This window comes from Apis florea, unplaced genomic scaffold (genome assembly GCF_048593485.1).
Source record: "Apis florea isolate Af1SG1 unplaced genomic scaffold, ASM4859348v1 contig_1789_pilon, whole genome shotgun sequence".
Lineage (NCBI taxonomy): Eukaryota > Metazoa > Arthropoda > Insecta > Hymenoptera > Apidae > Apis > Apis florea.
In genome coordinates, this window is record NW_028256481.1 from 1,560,685 (window position 1) to 1,580,247 (window position 19,563).

Sequence of the window (19,563 nt, forward strand, 5' to 3'; positions counted from 1 at the left end):
TTTCTGAAGATTTTTGAAAATTAACGAAAAAACTTTTATTCCAATCTTCGAGAATTATTGAAAATTGATCTTATTAATTATTCTTAACTTATAAATATTAAAAAATGAATGATATCGCAGCGTATAATATCCTACGCATAGATAGAAAGTGCAAATTCCTTTCGTGATCGATAAATCTTGAATAATCTACATTGAGTGACCAAACATCTAAAGTCTATGAATCACCAAACTCATTCCACCGATAAGTTCAACGGAAACATTTATCATCGGTCACTTTCTGTTTCGAAGTTCGCAGGATATCTGACTTTTAGTTATCTGGAAACTAAGGCCATCCTTTCTACTCCGGTTTTGATATATGCATCCAAAAACTGCACACCGGGCAAGTTTGCTTCAATGGCAATTAGTTCTTGTCGGAAATTCGACGGCTCGATTTGTTACACGTTGCAGAAAGAAACTCTTACCGAAATTTCGTTTCTTTACCGTATCTATTATTGTCGTGCGTTTAAGCATTCTTGTTAATTTGTTTAATATTTATTTATTTCAACGATAAACTCTTTTTCTTTTTAGCGTAATATTTTATTTTTATTCTTTTATTTAAAAATATGCTCGCGTTTAAAAAAAGAAATTTACACTGTTATCCAAAATATACGTATATTTTTCATAAATATGTTGAATTAAAATAAATTAGAAGCAATAATGGAATTCAAATAATAGCTTTTGCGTTTTATTATTAAAATATGAAAAGATCTAATTATAAGCTCTTTTGATTGTGCACATTGTATTCAAAATTAGTTGTCATTTTTTAAATTTATTTTTTTTATATAGCGCCGCAGAAAAAAATTTTATATGAAATATATCATTTAATAATTTAATTCGATTTAAATGATAATTTTCGTGATCAATTTTGAAAATTTTTTATGATTCGAATAATATAACAATTTTCTTTAGTTTTCTTTAGTATTTGTACAATTTTTAGACAATTCAAGATAAAAGAAGATCAAATAATTTACCATTTACATATTGAGATCAAAAAATCTCCAAATAAATGAGAGCCACCATTTTGATTTTCAAAATCAAAAAATTATATAAGTATATCTTTTCGATATACTCTCATGTTACAAAAAATATACTAAAACATGCCTCTTTAATACCTCTAGATTATTGTGTATCAAATTTTTCAAAATTTTTTTTATGTTTGTATCTATCTCTTGTAAAAAAAAAAAAAAAAAAAAAACTTGATTTTGCAATGTATGAGATACAGTACACAAAGTTTAATTGAGCGTGGCACACCGTGATGAAACGTGTTAAGGATCGGTTCTCACACTTCACTGATGTCATTTACATCGTTTATTGGCCATAAAATTTTTAAAAATTCAATAAAGGTGTTCGATTGTACATTGTACGAGGTATCACCGTCCCAGAAAGGAATCTCTAAAATTATACGATTAAAAATATATAATGGATATTACACTCCATTAAAATTTATCTAAAATTATATATATATATATATATTTTTTTATATAAATTAAAGTTTATATCAGATACACGTAATAATTAATTATCAAGGAAAATACACAAACTGTGATTTTAGTTCATAAAAATTTATATTTCAAAGTAATTTGAATAGTTTCTTTATTTTTTCTTTTTATAATAATAAAATTTACCTTATGCTTAATTGATTTTTAATTGTTTGAAATATTAAAAAATATTAGTTTCTTTGTTTAATCTTTTGATTGTAAATTCCTTTTATAAATATCTTTTTTTTTTTTTTTACGAGCAGAGTATAATAGTAAAAGTAATTCAACCATGTCTAATTTGCTAACCAACAGAACGAATTGATCAGGTGGTACAACGTTAGGGTGGTATAACAAAGGGATTTTAAAATAGCTTCCAACGACCTACATTCAAAGGTTGTTGTATATTCGCTTAAAGAGCTTTTGTTATACGATAAATAAAAAAATATTTATTTATCGTTTCATTTTAATAAAGAAGAAAAAAATCGAAAGACAAAAGCATAAAGAAGATATTAAGTAATAAAAATCAAATATATAATTGTTGTAAATATATAATTCGCGTAGTCCAACGGCTAAATGACTTTTGGCTTCTATCAATTTAGCGACGATTACGAGAATTAAATAAAAATTTTTAGATAATATTTGAATTTGACTTAAACAATTGAATTGCTTTTGACATAATCAAATTGGCAATTTAAACAAACAATCACGAAAATTAAATATATTTAAATAGATTTAAATGATTGGATTGCTTTGATCCAATCGGCTTAATAAAGCTGATAAAAATTAATTAATAAATTTGTATTGGTATTTTTATTATGGATTTTCTGGATCATTTTCATCTTCGTACTCCATACTTTGAAAACTAAAAACAATGTAAAAACATTTTTAAAAGTTTATTTTGTTCTATCAATATATGAATAATTTTTGATCCAACCACTGATATTCTATTTTCGAAAATTAAAATTCTACGAAATCACATATAAAATATTCTAAAATGTGTAAAAATTACTTCAAATTTAAATTATTCTTTCGTTCTCCGTAGATGTATAGAATAACGTTTAGAATTTAAACAGAATAATAGAATTTAATTTAATCGATCATTTCCAGTTCGCATTCTGGAAAAGATCCACGTGTTTCATTCAGCTTCTTCACAGATAGCGTGATACATTTCGAACAATGACACAGTATTCAATAATTTAATTCAACATCCATTGTCCTCGTAATCAACTAAAAACGTTGAGAGAAGAAAAAGAGAACCTCTCTGTCAATTATTGAAAAATATGATGACAAACCTGGTCGTCGCAATTGTTATCATTCGGCATAATGACGTTGTATTGGTATGGCTAAATGATAAATAATGTATCCGCTCAGTGGAAAAAGCGAGCAGAGTAGTTTGAAATTACATATACATATATGAATTTATTTTACTTTGTGATTCGAATTCGATGTTAATAAACGGATGAGATTAAATTGAAGAATTTAGACGATAAGTCGAAATATGATTTTATAAATGAAATTAGCTACATTAATTATACTGATTGTGCCTTTTAACACTATGACGATAATGTCAATAAATAATAAAATATATTTTATAAAAATATACGGAGCAATAATCAATATTTCAGAAATAGATAAATAAAAATAATATATATCTTAAATGCTAAACGCTAATAGTTCGTGTCACGTGGCGCTAGTAGTATGTTCTAAGTAGTTACTCTACCTTTTAATAACAGTATAACTTTCACTGATTAACACAAACTGTATTTTCATCGTGTTTGTAGAAACGTATAAATAAGTTAAATATTTAAGTGAAAAGGGAGAGATTACAAATGTTTCAGAAATGCATATAAATAGATAAAAATAATAAATATAATAAATAAATATATATATTAAATCCAATATTGTAGTTTCAGTTAATATTATAAATTAATATTCGATACGATTCCAAAGTATTCAATTATAAATATCGAAATTTTTAAATATTTGGTATCAATTATCGATACCAATTCCTTTTCATTTTTTAATATTTTTAACGAATCGATACATATTTGATAACTTGACAAAAATATCGATTGATATTTTTTCCTTTTTGAATATCTCACAAGTCAGACTTTCAGCAGAATATCTATCACGAATAAACTAAATTACATATTTACAATATATATTTATATATGTATATATATGTATGTAATTCTTAATCTACCGATATATAAATTTGATATCGATATTTTATGAGAATATCAAACAAGTATTATGGTTTATGGTTTCATATCAAATTCAAATTCATTGATATTTTTGATATTAAAGAATATCAAAGATTTCGATTATTTTTATTTTTCAATATTCAAATATAACTTAGTGTTTTCCCTATTAATAGAAATTTTTCTTGCAAATGAAAAAATGAAAAACCTTAAATAATAATGTAAACAAAAAAAAGTTTACTGTATACCATATTTTTATTGCAAGATTGCCGATTTTTATGCAAATTTAAATTTTTATAAACTACCAGTTTTACTCATTTGTTTTACTCTTAAAATCATATATCATATATGTTGCATAATATATCTACATTTTCTATAAATACCACAATGTATTTATTATTACAAAGCAAAGATTATATTTTACAAGAAGGAACAGAATAAGCTCCAAATTAAAAAAATGAATTTAAAATTGATTCTATTTGATTATTCAAAAACATGATATCTTAAATTACTCGGTCAACGCTACTTTACAAAAATATTATCTCATATTCGATACCTTTTATCTTACAATTTTAAACAATCTGCACACCATTTTCAATATTTTAATTTAACATACGATCTCCAATACGCGCAACATGTTGAAATAAATCCTCACCTCACCGAAATGCTAAATTCCATTATTTTGTCCGCAGTCTGGCGCGAAGATCAACATCTCGGACGGCTCGTGCCCGGAACGAATAGTGACGGTGACCGGGCCGACGAACTCGATCTTCAAAGCGTTCACCCTGATCTGCAAAAAGTTCGAGGAATGGTGTTCCCAGTTCCACGACATCCAGGGGAGCGGCGGCGTGCCCAGGCCGCCCATCACCCTCAGGCTGATCGTGCCCGCGTCCCAGTGCGGCTCCCTGATCGGCAAGGGTGGGTCCAAGATCAAGGAGATCCGCGAGGTGACCGGCGCCTCGATCCAGGTCGCCTCCGACATGCTGCCTAATTCGACGGAGCGTGCGGTCACCATATCGGGCACCAGCGAGGCCATCACGCAGTGCATATATCACATCTGCTGTGTTATGCTAGAGGTGCGTAAATAGGTGTTCCCGGGTTCACGAGTTCAAGCCAAGTCAGGGTCGTTGACTTTATTTTTCGTTGGTTGAATCTTTGGGATCGTCGAGTGATTTATTGAACGGTGTCTTCGAAAGTTTTCCTCGTTGCTTGTCCGCGAGATTTTTTTTTTTTTTTTAAGTTATGTGATACGTTTCTTGTTGTTAAATCAAATTTGGAAGTATTAAAAAATGAAATTGTTATTACGTTCTTTTGTTGACTATTAGAAAATGTTTTTTTGTAAATGGAAAAGTTAAAATTTGGAAATCTTCTTCGATTAATACAATAGCATATTTATCTTTTCTTGTGTTTCCAGTATTTTTGAAAAAAATGAGGGTAATTTTTTAAAAGGAATGTCATATTTTTTTTTTTTTTTATATTATACGAAAGCATTGTTAGGACGATTTCATTTATTCATTATTACACAATGATTTTCAAAATTCTAAAAAATTAAAAATGAATATCTTGTAAATATGCTTGCAAGTGTTTCTTTTTGATGACTTGTTTTCATCATCGTTCACTGTCACGACATTTATTTTTTAATATTTAATTTGTACATTTGAATATTCATTTTTGTATTTACATTTCTATACTTGCATTTTTTCTTTTATCAAAGAGCTATAAATTTTTGTAAAATAGGAAAAATAGAAGTAAACAGTATGATAATAATAAATAATAATAAAAAATAAATCATCGAGAGTATTAAATAAAGAAAAAAAATCATTGTTTAGCATACAGATGAAATCATATTATCATATGCTTTCGTATGGCGTATAAAAATATTCCATTCAAAATCATCTTTATTTCTTCAAAAATATTGCAAATACAAAAAATATAATATCATTATATTAATTGAATGAGATTGTAAAACTTTTTCATTTGTCTTTTTTTTTATATTTATTATTTACAAAAAAAGCTAACTAATAATAATAATAATAGCATTTTAACATATGATTTCAGAAATGCACAATCAAAAGTTTATTTTCCATTGATATTAGAAAATTCAATTCAATAAAAAAAAATAAAAAAAAAAACAAAATTATAACTTTGAAAAAAAAAATACAAAAAACGTGAAATAGAAAAAGAAGTGGAACTTTTAAGACAGTTTAATAAATGCACTTGATATGATAAATATCTTAATAATATATACAGGATGAATGTATATACAGAATTTCTAACAAGAGATTAGATAAATTTAAATAAATTAAATTCTAATTTACATTGAAAAAACATGAACAGCTTTCTCTAAGCTAAAACCGGAAATGATGAGGTAACTAAGGTGGCAAAGATTATCCTTTCTTGACCCTAATTGGTAGAAATTCGTGAACTCTGCTACAGTTTATATCCTTGGCGATGTCACCCTGCTGAATTATATAGATTGTTATTGATAAGGCAAGTTAACTTGATGTTATCCTTAAAAAGGAATACGATATAATAAATTCTATTTCAATTTTAAATGTATAATTGAGGAATTTTATGAGAAAAAGATTTGTAAAATGAAAAGTTAATTTAATATATTGTATCTAAAATTTTAATGCAGAATGAATAAAATAATAATTACAATGAAAAAATTCTATGAGACATATATATAGTATTCATTAATAACTTGTCTAAGAAAAAATTTATAAATTTCGTAAAATTCCTCAAGTAGATTTAAAATGTTGATCACAGAAATAACAAGTTAACTTGACTTTCTCTTTTATCGAATTAAACTGGATTCTACGAGTTTTCATATTTAATTCTTATGACTTATAAAAGTTGATATAAAATATCATAAAAAGATAGCAGTATAAAATTAATAAGAAAAAATAATCATGTTATTAATAATTGATTGATACGTATAATATTTAAGTAATATTATTTTATTTTTAAATATGTAATTTTTTATTAGATAAAATAATTATCCAGCAAATGTCATAAATATTATATTTACATCATGTGCAAAAACTCGTAGTCTCATACGTCAATATAACAAAAAATTATATTATATAAGTAAATCTCCTTATGAGAATTTTTATTAATTTTAAAACTTCAAAATATTTATTTCATTTTTCTCGGTAGATTTAAGTTATTGGTAAGTCATATTTATTGTTGATATTGTTTGAAGATCGTATGCACAAAAGCTTCTTTTTTTTTTTAAAAAGGTAGTCTTATAGTATATTCTATCTTCAAATATTATGAACAAAATGTGAAAGTTCCAAAAATCATATAAAAAAAGTATATAATATTTGGATATGAGATTTTAACTTGTCAATGTTATATTTAATTCAATAATAATTTTCTGAATTTTAGTTTTATTTAATACTTTAGTATAATTTTATTATATTTTTAGTTATATAATGATAATAATTTTTACACAATGATATCATAAAATGAAATTAACTATTCAAATATTATGTCTTTTATAAACATTTAATTGATGGGGATTAAAATAACATTATAATTGTATAAAGAGTTTATTATTATTAAAAATCACAATGAAAATGCGATGTTCAAAATCGTAATGAATATATATGAGAAAATATTTCATGTATACTACTCTTCAACTCGCATCTGAAACAATATTTAAATTATCTATAGATATACTCTGCTCCAAATATTTTCCCATCAGTTAAATATCAACCAAATGTAGGATGATTCATGAATTCTTGTCTGGTTTACGCTCAAAATTCATACAATCTTTGAATTATATTGAAATTTTACAACAAAATTAAATGACTTATAAAGTATAACATGTTGCAACTTTGCCCTAATACGTAACGTAATCATATTAATTAAACGCAATCAGGCAAGAACTTATCATTATTTAATCATCGAGCAGGGTGACATTTCCACGTAGATTCCACGTAATTAGACAGCGGATATTTATGCTGTATAGAGATTTTATTCATCCTTAAATTATTAGAGGTGTGCATAATAACCGTGTGATTATAAAGTTCAAATTTTAGGATAGAAAATTGAAAAAAATTTCGATTTTGAAAACTGACTCGAGACATAAGGATGAATGTCAATCTCATTTCGGATCGATTCGGAAGCATTCGGATATGTTCGGTATCCTTCGATATTCTCGAACCGACCCGAAGTTTTACGAATCGAATTCGAAATCCCAAGCAATGTTTAAACATAAATATATCATATAATATTATTCGAATTTTCCTAATTTATCTGAATTTCATAATCCCGCGTTATCGCACACCTCTATTAAATATATTTCGTTCTTTTATACAGAAAATTGGTCTGGAAATTGGTGACATAACGAGAAGAAAACAAAAGTTCTAAATGCAAAAATAAATCTGGAAAAAAATATGGAATAACATTTTCGACAAATCAAATTCGAAAATTCACGTTACGTTATATATTCGTTACATTATTTGTTTTATCATTTTGCTTCCTATATTCGTCATTTTATTTTTTCTTCGCTTTAAATATTACTACATTCCAACAAAAATTGCTTGAAATTTTGTATACGTTTAAAAAAACTTGGTTCGCAGTATACTTTTGCACCTAGAATCATCTTTTCTCCAATTATATCACCAATTACCACCAGACACGCCCTGTATATCTTATACGCCTCCCCCGATTCGATTCAATCTCGATTCAAAATACGCGTAAACATCCGCGCTTAACTACTCCTCCTCAGCCTGAGTCGAGTAATGGGCCCGGACCGGTGTATTCGCACTCGTGCGTGTCTTGTTTTCTGTTTCAGTCCCCTCCCAAAGGTGCCACGATCCCTTATCGCCCCAAACCCCAAGTTGGTGGGCCAGTGATCCTGGCTGGTGGGCAAGCCTACACCATCCAGGGTAATTACGCGGTGCCCGCCCACTCGGACGTAAGTACAGTATTGCCATTGCCCGCGCCCGCTGCCGGGCCCACCCCGCCCTCGCTGAACACCCAAACTTTGACGACTTCGCCCTTCGCGGCCCACCCCTCATCCTCGGCCTTCGCCGCTTCTCACGGGCATCCGCTCCTATCCACGGCCCACCTTACAACACCCCATCATCCCCTCCACCCGAGCCCCTTACACGCCAGCGTGGCAGGCCTCGCCGACCCCCTGCTGAAGAGTGGACACTTGCAGGCAGCCCTCCCGCCCGCACACCTCGTGGCAGACGCCGTAAGTCTTTTGTTTTTCGTGATCCACCCCTCCTCCCGTTACAACAGAACCCCCCCCCCACCCACCCACCCACACCACCCCCAAGCCAAGAGATACCACCACCAGACCCTTTTTCAATGATAAATATAAAAGAAAATGAAAAAGAAAAATACCGGTACACACACGTATTCGTTCGAATTGGTATACACGTACACACGTATATATATATATATTTTTTATTACACGTACACGTTGTACGCGAGCGGACCCGTTATATTCCAATTATATACGTTTGTATATGGTTATACATCCTTTTTGTATACCTGTATTTTCTCCCTGTAATCCCCCTAATTCTCGGTCTCTTCAATACCGACGGATATTTGAAGATTTTTTTTAAATCGCTCTTTTTTTATATATATATATATATCGCCCGTGTTTCTGAGTGTTATCTTGAATCCGTTTTCGGGTTAAATAACACGGCAACGGTCGGTTATAATTGGTGGAAATGTTTCGTGAAGCGTTGTTGGATGTTGGAGAGAGGGAGCTGGCGCGTTTTATGGGCCGTGGTGAAGAGAAGTGGGAGTCGTAGACTTGTTCTAAGTTAAAATTTTCTCAGCATTTGTAGCATCGTTTTTAGATCAAGACGAAATTTTTATCCTGAGAATTTAATTCTGGATCGTTGATAGGAATTTAGGATTTTTTTCTAGCTAGGTAAGGGGATTGATTGAACTTAATATGTTTTGTTTTGAAAAACAAAAATTGCTAGATAGGATGTTTTAATTTAAGAAAGAAATGAGCAGAATAGTTTTTGTTCATTTTTTGTGATTAGGAGCGGATTTCCAGTAAACGAATATATTATTTTTCTTATTTTTAATAAGTAATTATAAAATGAGATTAAATCCTTTTTTTTTTTGTACATATAAGCATTATGAGAAAAATTGTTTTTGAGCTTTTTAAATTTGATATTCTTCTTTTATTTAGATATTTTTGCATACGACAATAAATAATTTTGTCATAATTTTTTTCGAAAGGAAACATTCGAAGTTTTTCAACTTATGAGTCCTTTCCCCAGTTTTAGGTTTTGTGTTAAAAACGAAATGAAATATCATATTTATTTAAGGCATTTTTCCATTATCTTATCATAATTTGAAATAGAAAAAAAAATACGAATTATTTTGGATATACAAATATTACAATTTAAACATTAAAAGTTGTTAAATCGATTAAGTATAACTCATAAAAGGAAAGATATTTTTAAGCAATGATATTTCAGTGATATTGATACAAGATTTCTTTTAATAATTCGAAAATCATAATTATTTTTAAAGTTGCGATTAATTTAACGAAACGGTCATTAACGATAATTATTCATTCTTTCAATACAATCGAATATTAAAAATAAAAAAATAAATAAATAAATTTATATTATCGATAGAATTAAAATTACGTTCTTTTTGATTTTATTTAATATCGATTTCATATAAAATTTATTTCAACGAAATTCTTATCAACAAAATCATCATTCCAATAAGTTTTCTTAATATAAATGCTTAAAGCGACTGAATGAAAACATAAAGTATGAAAACTTTCGAAAAAGCAAATTATGTACAAATAAAATTTCAATATTCTTTTATCAAAATTCATTTCCTTAACGAAGAAGGAATTCTTATCAGATCCATATTTCTTATTATCACACTGTTTATCAAAAAAGAATCTCTTAAATAAGTCACAAATTCTTTCCTTATTTTTTTTTAAAATTAATTTTCTATATAAAGAAAGAATTCTTATCACATTGTTTCACATTCCTTATTGTCTCAATATAAATTATATCATATAACGTCATTTAATGATTTCCCATATCAAAATTAATTTTCTAAAAAATTCTTATCACATGTTACGTATATCGTTTATTATTATATCGCTACCATAATAAGATTTTTAATAATTTCGAAACGAAGGAAGAATTTTTATTATTACACTTTTATTATTAAGAAATTACTAAATTACAAAATACAATTAATAACTTCGAAATTTTTTAAACAAATAAAAAAATTCTTATCACATTAATTTCTTTTACTCTTGCTCCAGAAAAAGGAAAACTTAATTATATTAAAATTATTAAAAACGAAAGAAAAATTCTTGCTATTATAAATAAACCAGTACCAGTTCAAACTTTTTTTTTTTTTCTTTTGCTCAAATACGAGCCAGCTCCACGTACAATGCTTCATGGACGACGACGACGACGAGAAACAGCCAACTCGGAAACAGTCAATAGTGCGCGGTTCGCTCGGTTACCATCCAAGCATTCGATATCCAATTTTCACCAAATGCCGTAGAATGTTTGCCCACGTGTACCGGAATGCTCCACTGTTGTATAGGCCACCTGGTCCCCATCCTGGAAAAGCCCACAACTCCACATACTCCAATCCACACGCATCGCCACCCTGAACACACCTTGGCTTTCTGCTCGACGTTCCCCGTTGTGCAGCTTCGAATCAATTCTCCTCCGAAATTCAAGCATTATCTTCTTCCCTCGATCGAACTCCGGAACGAAAGATGCGATATAAAATACAATTACAATTATAGAAATTATAAAATGTGAAATTGGGGAATCCTTTCTTATTTTTTTTTTTTTTTCCTTTTTTACTTCGATCGTTAATTTTAACGAAGCTCGCAAATAATTTTTTCTTTAGTAGTTTATAATCTTGTTTAAAGCAATTAAAAGTATGATTTTCATTAATTTTATTATTCTTAAATTAGTAAATATGATTTGTTATAGAACGAGTGATACAAACACGATGATGATTCTACGAGCAAAAACACGTTGAAAGTGAAAAATAATATTTTCATCGTTTTGAGGTGGAATTTTTCGAGAGAATCAAACTTGAAAACTTATCAAATATAAGTTCTTGAGTAAATAAGGATGGTATATCCGCGCAAGGGATGATTCTACGAGTAAAAATAAATCGAAAATATAAAATAAATTCGTTTTATCAAAGTAAACGTAAATTTTATTTTAACAGAAAGGACAAATTGTCAAATAAAAATAATGATTATTTTTTTACTTGAAATTGAAATTCGTTATAATTACTCGTATTCAAAGATACTAGACTCTTCGGGGATCGGGTCTAACACGAAAGTTAATTTCAGAAACGTCGTGTTTGAGCTTTATTTATTAAGTTGTAAGCAATTAAAAGTTCGCATCAGATGAGAAGGAAAAAGAGTTGGATCGCTCTGTCTTCGTCGCGCTGCCTCTATTTTCGTTCCATATTATCTAATGCAAACTTAAATTATTTATAACTATAAATAAATAAGTCTCGACTGACATTTTTATGTCTGTTTTCACTTCTAGAGAATTGATTCTTCTGAACATTCTGTCACGAATATATCAACACCTTTATATTTATTTATTTATTTATTTATTTATTTATTTATTTGTTACTGGATCGATTGTTCTTTGATATATTGATTAATGTTTTTAATAGAGACGTAAATTTTTCTTCATTTGATAATTATAATTTTTCGCGCGATAAACTAAAATAAAAATAAATTGAACGGCGAAATTCAATATCACGAAACTATTCGAAACATAATGGTTTACTCGCCATAATGAGTTATTGTATTCAGTTGATTTTATTGCCAGCGTACAATGTTACGTTATGAACGTATATACGTGTAAAATCGTATAAATATGTAACTTGTTCATTGTTCTAAGATTTTATTTATTTTACGGCGTTAATTTATTTTTTCGCCATTATTCATTATACCGCGTAAAAAAATTATTAAATAAATGAAATTAACAAATAAATGTTTCAATATATTAAAGCACAATTAAACATTAATACGAATCATTGTAACTTTTTTATTATTATTATTAAAAATTAAAAGAATTTTGGAAAAATTGTTGAAAAAATAAAATTACTCGATTAATTCTAATTCAGCTCTTGAAAATCTTCAACGGTTTCAAACTCGTTCGAAAAATTTCTAAATTCATACTTTCTTATAATTTTTCCACCAAACTTTTTATCAAAGAATGTAATAAAATTGAAAAATAAGATTATAATTTTAAAGAATTCGCTCTTTTGAAGAGGAATGACAGAAATCTCGTAAAAAATAATATACGCATGCTATTTCTTTGTTCTGGAGTAGATGGAAGAATATAATTCGAACATAATTGAAAAATGTTGATAAAAAAGTTAGTGAAAGAAAGTCGAAGCTGCACTTCACGCCACTATGTTTCTCCCAATCGCGTGACTTCACGAGGAACCGTCTCTCTAATTTCCACTTCTCTTATCTATCAAAATCTTTTTCTTTCAAATATTTCTTTTTATCGATCGATCGAAAATCTGTCACAAATAAAAGAATGTGAATCCATTTAAGAATATATTCTCACGAATCACTTTCGACAATATTTTTTTATTTCACGAGTGTATGTCGCGTTAAGAACGTTAACTTTCACTCCACACACAACGAATAATAAATAAAGATAACTCTTTAGAGCGATTCTTGAAAATTTTTAACTACGGATATATTTAAGTATAGAACTCTTAATTATTTTCGATAGTAATTTTTGTCATTAGTTGCTCATTGAGATTGATTGTCATTGAACTCTCAATGCATATGTTCGCTAAAATATTCTCGACAGTTTTACTCTCACCGAGTATTCTTAGAGTGCAAATTGACAATTGAGAGTGAAACTCTCAAGAATCGCATTGGAGAATATATTTTAACAAGTGGACATTGCGTTGAGAATGAAAATCGGTATTGGACTATCAATATATACACTCACTCGAGAAAAATATTTGCAAAAGCAATTCTCGAGAATTTTATTTTTAAATGTATTCGCATCCTTAATTTTTTCTTCACACATTAATACAAGTATCGTTGATGGAATGAATATGCTGATCGTACGAATATTTTCGAATATGAAACGAGAATCTATTCAAGATTGTGAAACAAATGCAGAACAAAAGTTGGTATAAAAAAAGTTTGTTAGATGAAGTAAAATGGCAATAGAACGAGACATCTCTATCGCTTTATCTAATATTAAAAATTAAATTGCTCGTAACTCAGTAAATAAACTCAACAAATAACTCGATAAGACAAATGGCAATTTACCTTGCTAAAAAATCCTACTGCAAAGTTTGCAAAGTTACTCATAAAATTGACTATAAACCTAAACTGATGATAAAAAAGGGATATATTCAACCACAATATATATATTACTTACTTTCACTTTTGTGTATATCTCTTTTTACTCGCCAATTTTCATATACAAATAATATAATTTTGTACAGTTCATTTCACGAATGATAAATAACGCGTACGATCAGTATATCCATCATAAAAATATGACTGTATATACTTGTATTGTAGAAAAAACATGCCTTGCCCTCAAATAAATATCCACACTTTAAAAATCGGCGATAAAAAATTTAAGAGATCGTTGCTCGTCGAAGTACCGCGCCGGTTATGCGCTTTTGCTTTCTATGTGATCCGCACGTGTCTGTTACGTGTATCGGCCGTCTCTATGGATTATTTCTTTTCTTGTTCTTCGTTCGTTTCATTTGTTTTCTCCGTTCCGTTTTTTTTCTTTTCTCTCTCTCTCTCTCTCTCTCTCTCTCTCTCTCTCTCTTGACAAATATCTCTCACCGATTACGCTTCTCTTATTACGTCCTATTCCATGGTCTCGGTGTGTGTCTCTCTCACTCTCTTGACTCTCTCTTTCTCTCTCTCTCTCTCTCTCTCTCCCCCCTTTTTTTTCTTGTGCTTGCGATTGATAGTGGGTTGATGTCGCCTTTGTTAAAACCGCTTGCCGTCCTTCACGGTGCACAGAGAGAAGTTTATTTTTCTCGTTGCATGCCGACATGAGGTGATACACGTTCGTACGGTGCGCGCGATAAACAATCATTATATATTCCATTATACTCGTGTATTATTATAGATAAAGAATATTAACTAAATTCACTTGTTGTTTGGATTGGATATTTTTATCGAATTTCAATACTTTTTTTTTCTTTCTTTCCTTCTTTCTTTTTAAATCGTATAGTGAAAAATAAAGAGATTAGGTTTTTTTTTTTTTTTTTTTTTTTATATTGTTGATCGATGATGCGTTTGAGGATTCACACACACCTTTGGTTACACTTGGTTGAAGATTTGAAATCATTTTATTTTTTTTTTTTATCAGGTTTTTTAATTTTCTTAAAAAAAATTTTAAGGAAATAGAATTTCAATAATTCTAATGGAATTATGCTCTTTCAATATGATATTAAATTTTTTAATTGGTAGTGTATGTTCTTGATACACTTTGGATGTTCATGCATTTATAGAAAATTTGAATAAAGAATGAAATTTCATTTTTATTTATTAGTTGAAAAATTTTATCAAATTGTCAAAGAGTAATAATTGGTAATTATGAGTTTTTAAATATTTAGAAGAAAATTTAAAGTAGACAAAATGAATCTAAGTATATAAAATATTTAGAAGAGATGTGTATTAAAATTTTATTCCTTTGTTTGAATTTATGAAAATAATTTGCATAGACATTCGTATTATTAATATGGGTCAGGTTGTTTTTCTAAATTTCTAAATTTCAATTTTCACTTAATATGGAAAAATATCTGGATAAAAAAATTATTTTTCTGTGAAAAATATTTTTTCTGTTAAATTCTATGAAAAAAATAAACAAATAAAAAAAATAAATATAAAAAAACTATTTGCAATCAGATATATTGCAAATATTTCCTGAAACAGAAAATACGAAAAATACGATTTATTACAACTTTTTAAAATTATATTTTCAATAATAAATATCAAGATATTCTTTATTCCACTTATTTTCTATTTGATATATTAAAATTATTTATGCCATAAAATTTTACAAAATAATATATTCATATTAATTAATTAATTCCATAACTTCTCATTCAAAAATTTTTATTCGATAAAAATAATTAATTTAAAGATAAGAATATTTTTCATGCTGTAAAATTTCACAAAAAAAAAATTATTAATTAGTTCATTTATAGTTAATTTAATAGTTAAAAATTCCCAATAAAATGATACGATAATCATATTATATATTTCGAAAGAAAATACACTCAAGAAACTATTTAAATAAAAAATTTAAATGTTAAAGTAGATACACAAATTAGATAAAAGCAATATATTTAAGCTGTCATATACTTTCACAAAATGTCATTCTATAACGGTAAAACTAAATCAGTCTATATCTGACGAACAAACGAAAACAACCTGTCTCTCTCAACTATCATAAATTTTATCTGTGGAACAAGGTGTGGTCTCAAACTCATGATCGGTATGATAATTTTCACAGTTGAACTGTTTTCCCCTTTGTGCCATAGCAAGATCGCCATTACCGCGAGTATTATGCAAATCGTCGTCACGGAGCGTCAAGTGGTCGATCGAAACCAGTTTATCGAGCTTGAAGTTTAACGACTCTACTTCAACCGTTTGACCAGTTTCAAAGCTTCGTGCTCAAACTATTCAAATCGAGCTTAAATCGTTCAATAAATGTCAAAACTTGATCTTCGTTACGAGAATCGCGATGTCTCTTTATTTAAACTTACTTATTTATTTATTTTTATCTCAAACCAACCGAAAACAATAAGAATGAAAAATGAAAATAATAATAAGAATAAAAATAAGGTAAAATAATTTTAAAAAAGTACTTATCGCGCGTTCCGTCGACACAGATCGTGAATACAGTATTTATTCGTTACATGCTCGAAAATTATCCCCACCACTAGAAACAAATCTAAATGTATCTAAATCCAATAAAGTAATTTCACGCTATATGTCGTAAATTTCTTTAAATGCTTGAATTTTTAATCCCTCTTTGTTATTCATTAGATATCATTTTTTTATGATTATGACATTATCGCAAAAAATTATGAATTTAAAGGATGGTGGTATATGAAATAAACTCCTAGAGGCGAGAAGCGAAACTAAAGGAAAAGAGAAAGCCATATGGTCATCTTTTTGCGCCAAGTTGGTGGTGCACTCTGTTGGCATGTTTAATTATTAACAGTGACATGTTTTATCAAAGTGTAGAGTGGTTTTTCATCGCATCATTCGTTTGCCATTAATATCGTTGAAATTCTAGTGTTCTCTTTCGTCTTGAGTTTCAATCTGCAGAACTATACACCATCCTTCAGATCCATGATCCAAAAGTAAATCAAGGTTAGAATTTCGCATCCTTAATAGCTATTCTTACGAATTTGTAACGAATATATACTGTACATTCCACGAGATTATTCAACGACGATCAGTCCACACAAATGAAAATCACCGGATACACCAAAAGAGGACGAAATTTCTTTCCGTTCTTTCGATGGGATACCATTACCATGTTGTTTCGTTTTCTCTTTATTTGCCTATGATTTCGATGTGTTTACGTATGATAATCAATATGATCGAGCTATATATTCCTGGTTCGAGTCAAATACGATCATCGTGGGAATACTTACACCCACGTGGAAAGGACCTGAATGAAACGCCGTTTAAGAATCAAACGTGGTTAAAATTTATTCAAAATACGCGTGTTTCACGAGGTTTCTTTCCGCTCGATTGATCGAGCCTGCTTTAGCATGAACGCTTACTCACGGGTCGCACGATGGATTCTTCGTCATGGCCTGTCGTTGGATTCGGTCAAACGCGGATAGGCAGCGATTGTGGATGTAACACGATATTTTTAAAATGTCTGTCGATTAATTTTTAGCTAATTAATAAAACCTCCAATTCGAGCCGTTCGGCCGGTCGATCGGCAGACGCCATGAAACGTCATCTTGATGAAAGTGAGAATTTATAGGTTATGTTATGATAGAAAGATAAATGCATTGGAAAATTGTGATTCTGAGTAATGAGTAGTAATTATTTAAATCGTTTCTTTTTCTAAATATGTCGAATCGAATCGAATGGGAATTGAGATGTTTATAATAGAATAAATTTCCTAGTTATTAAAATTATTTTTTTTTCTGGATATATCGATCAAACAAATAATTACAATTATAAAACATTTTTACAATAATTAATTGCTAATAATTATTGATATTTTTAATAAAATTTATATCATATTAGATATCATACTAATATTTTTTAAATAATATGTGTAAATTCAATTGTTTATTATAATAATATATATATATATATTTTTTATTAATTTCTCCAACGATTACATATTTTTATTGTTCAATCAAATCTACTTTATTATTAAACTCAACAATTTCATGTATAAATAATATCACAAAAATCTTTATCGAGCAATAATTTTAAACAATATTATTTATCAAAATATAAATAATATCCAGGAAAGAAAAACAAATTTCGCTTACAAAATAGAGAAAAAAGAAGGAATTTGACTTGTCAGACCTGAAACGCATTTTTTCTCTCGAAAACGCACCGAAAGAGCACACGGGTCACGTTTACCGAAGCAATTGATTCTGAATTTTCTATCTGTCAGCGCAGTGTCGGCGCGAACGCCGCCCGGCAAACATAATTACCGGCTTTAACAGCGACGTTTGCTAATTAGGAACTCTTTTTGTGCGTGGACGGAGAGCAAACACATCGACGCAACGCTCTCGGTCTCTGTTGACAGATTGAATTATTAAAAGGGTGCGTTTCGGCCTGGCTATCGTCCATACAAACTCCCCGCGTTCAGTTTGCGTCAGAATTTTTAATTCGTGTCTGGCTGCTGAAAAAATTAAAAAAAAAAAAAAAAAAGGAAAGAAAGAAAAAGAAAAGAAAAAATAGAAAAAAAGGAAGAAATGCACAAAGAAACTCGCTGGAGGGATGAAGGAAGGATCTCTTATCTTGGCTGGACAAACGAGCGCGTGGAATTCTTTATTTACGGATGAAGAAAGTTTCCTCTGAAGTTTTCCTAATTTCCGTACTACGAGTTTTTATTGTTCGTTCCTTTGTAATTTCACTGAGAATGTAAATATGGAATTTTTTTTTTTTTTTTAGAAAATTCTTAAAGTTTCTCAGTAAGAATTATAAAAATTATGATCATTTGGAAAAAGTGAATAGTTGAAAGTTTTGATGAGTTTTGGAAATCATGATGTGTTGTGAAAGTGTTGAATTGTGGAGTTTTCAAAGTTTCGAAGAGTTTTCAAAGTTTTCATTAATCCTGATGGATCTCAAAAATCTTGATAGGTTTCTTGAAAGTCTTGATGAGTATTCAATATCAAGTTTTCACAAGTACTTTCCCACCAAACTTTCAAGATAGATCAAAATTTTAGAAATTTCAAAGACTCACGATTTCTTCCAAAAATTTTTAAAACTATTCTTCATCATATTCTTCAAAAGTTTCAAGAATTTTGACTTTTGACTTGAATTTCATAAAATGTATAAATTTACAAATGCAAAATAAAATATCCACAATTTTTCCAGTGCATTGTAGGAAATTTTAGAAACGATCGATACAAAAATTCAATGTAAATAAAACTTCAATCAAGATGGCGTGTATCGTGTCTCACCATCTGTCCTGCCTTCTGTTTCTCTGCGCTTTTCGACAACCGACGATTGACACGGAGCCCGACTTCCACGATTTTCGATTTCGAGATGCGAATGGCAAAAAAAAAAAAAAAAAAAAAAACCAATATAGAAAAAGAAAAAAACAGAAAAAAATGAACGATAT

At 28.9% G+C, this 19,563-nt stretch overlaps 1 protein-coding gene across 12 annotated transcripts in view; it reads left to right on the forward strand.

Annotated features, from left to right (window-relative positions):
• Nucleotides 1-19,563, forward strand: part of mub (poly(rC)-binding protein mub) — a 373,736-nt gene that overhangs the window by 325,839 nt on the left and 28,334 nt on the right. For 6 of the 12 annotated variants that reach the window (XM_086910401.1, XM_086910406.1, XM_086910378.1 and 3 more), the window contains 2 exons: nucleotides 4,411-4,794; nucleotides 8,523-8,645. In XM_086910401.1, coding sequence (XP_086766527.1) covers nucleotides 4,411-4,794; nucleotides 8,523-8,645 — 507 coding nt within the window. Of the gene's footprint in view, nucleotides 1-4,410; nucleotides 4,795-8,522; nucleotides 8,928-19,563 lie in introns of all 12 variants that reach the window. The other 6 variants (XM_086910357.1, XM_086910393.1, XM_086910364.1 and 3 more) reach the window with 1 other exon arrangement.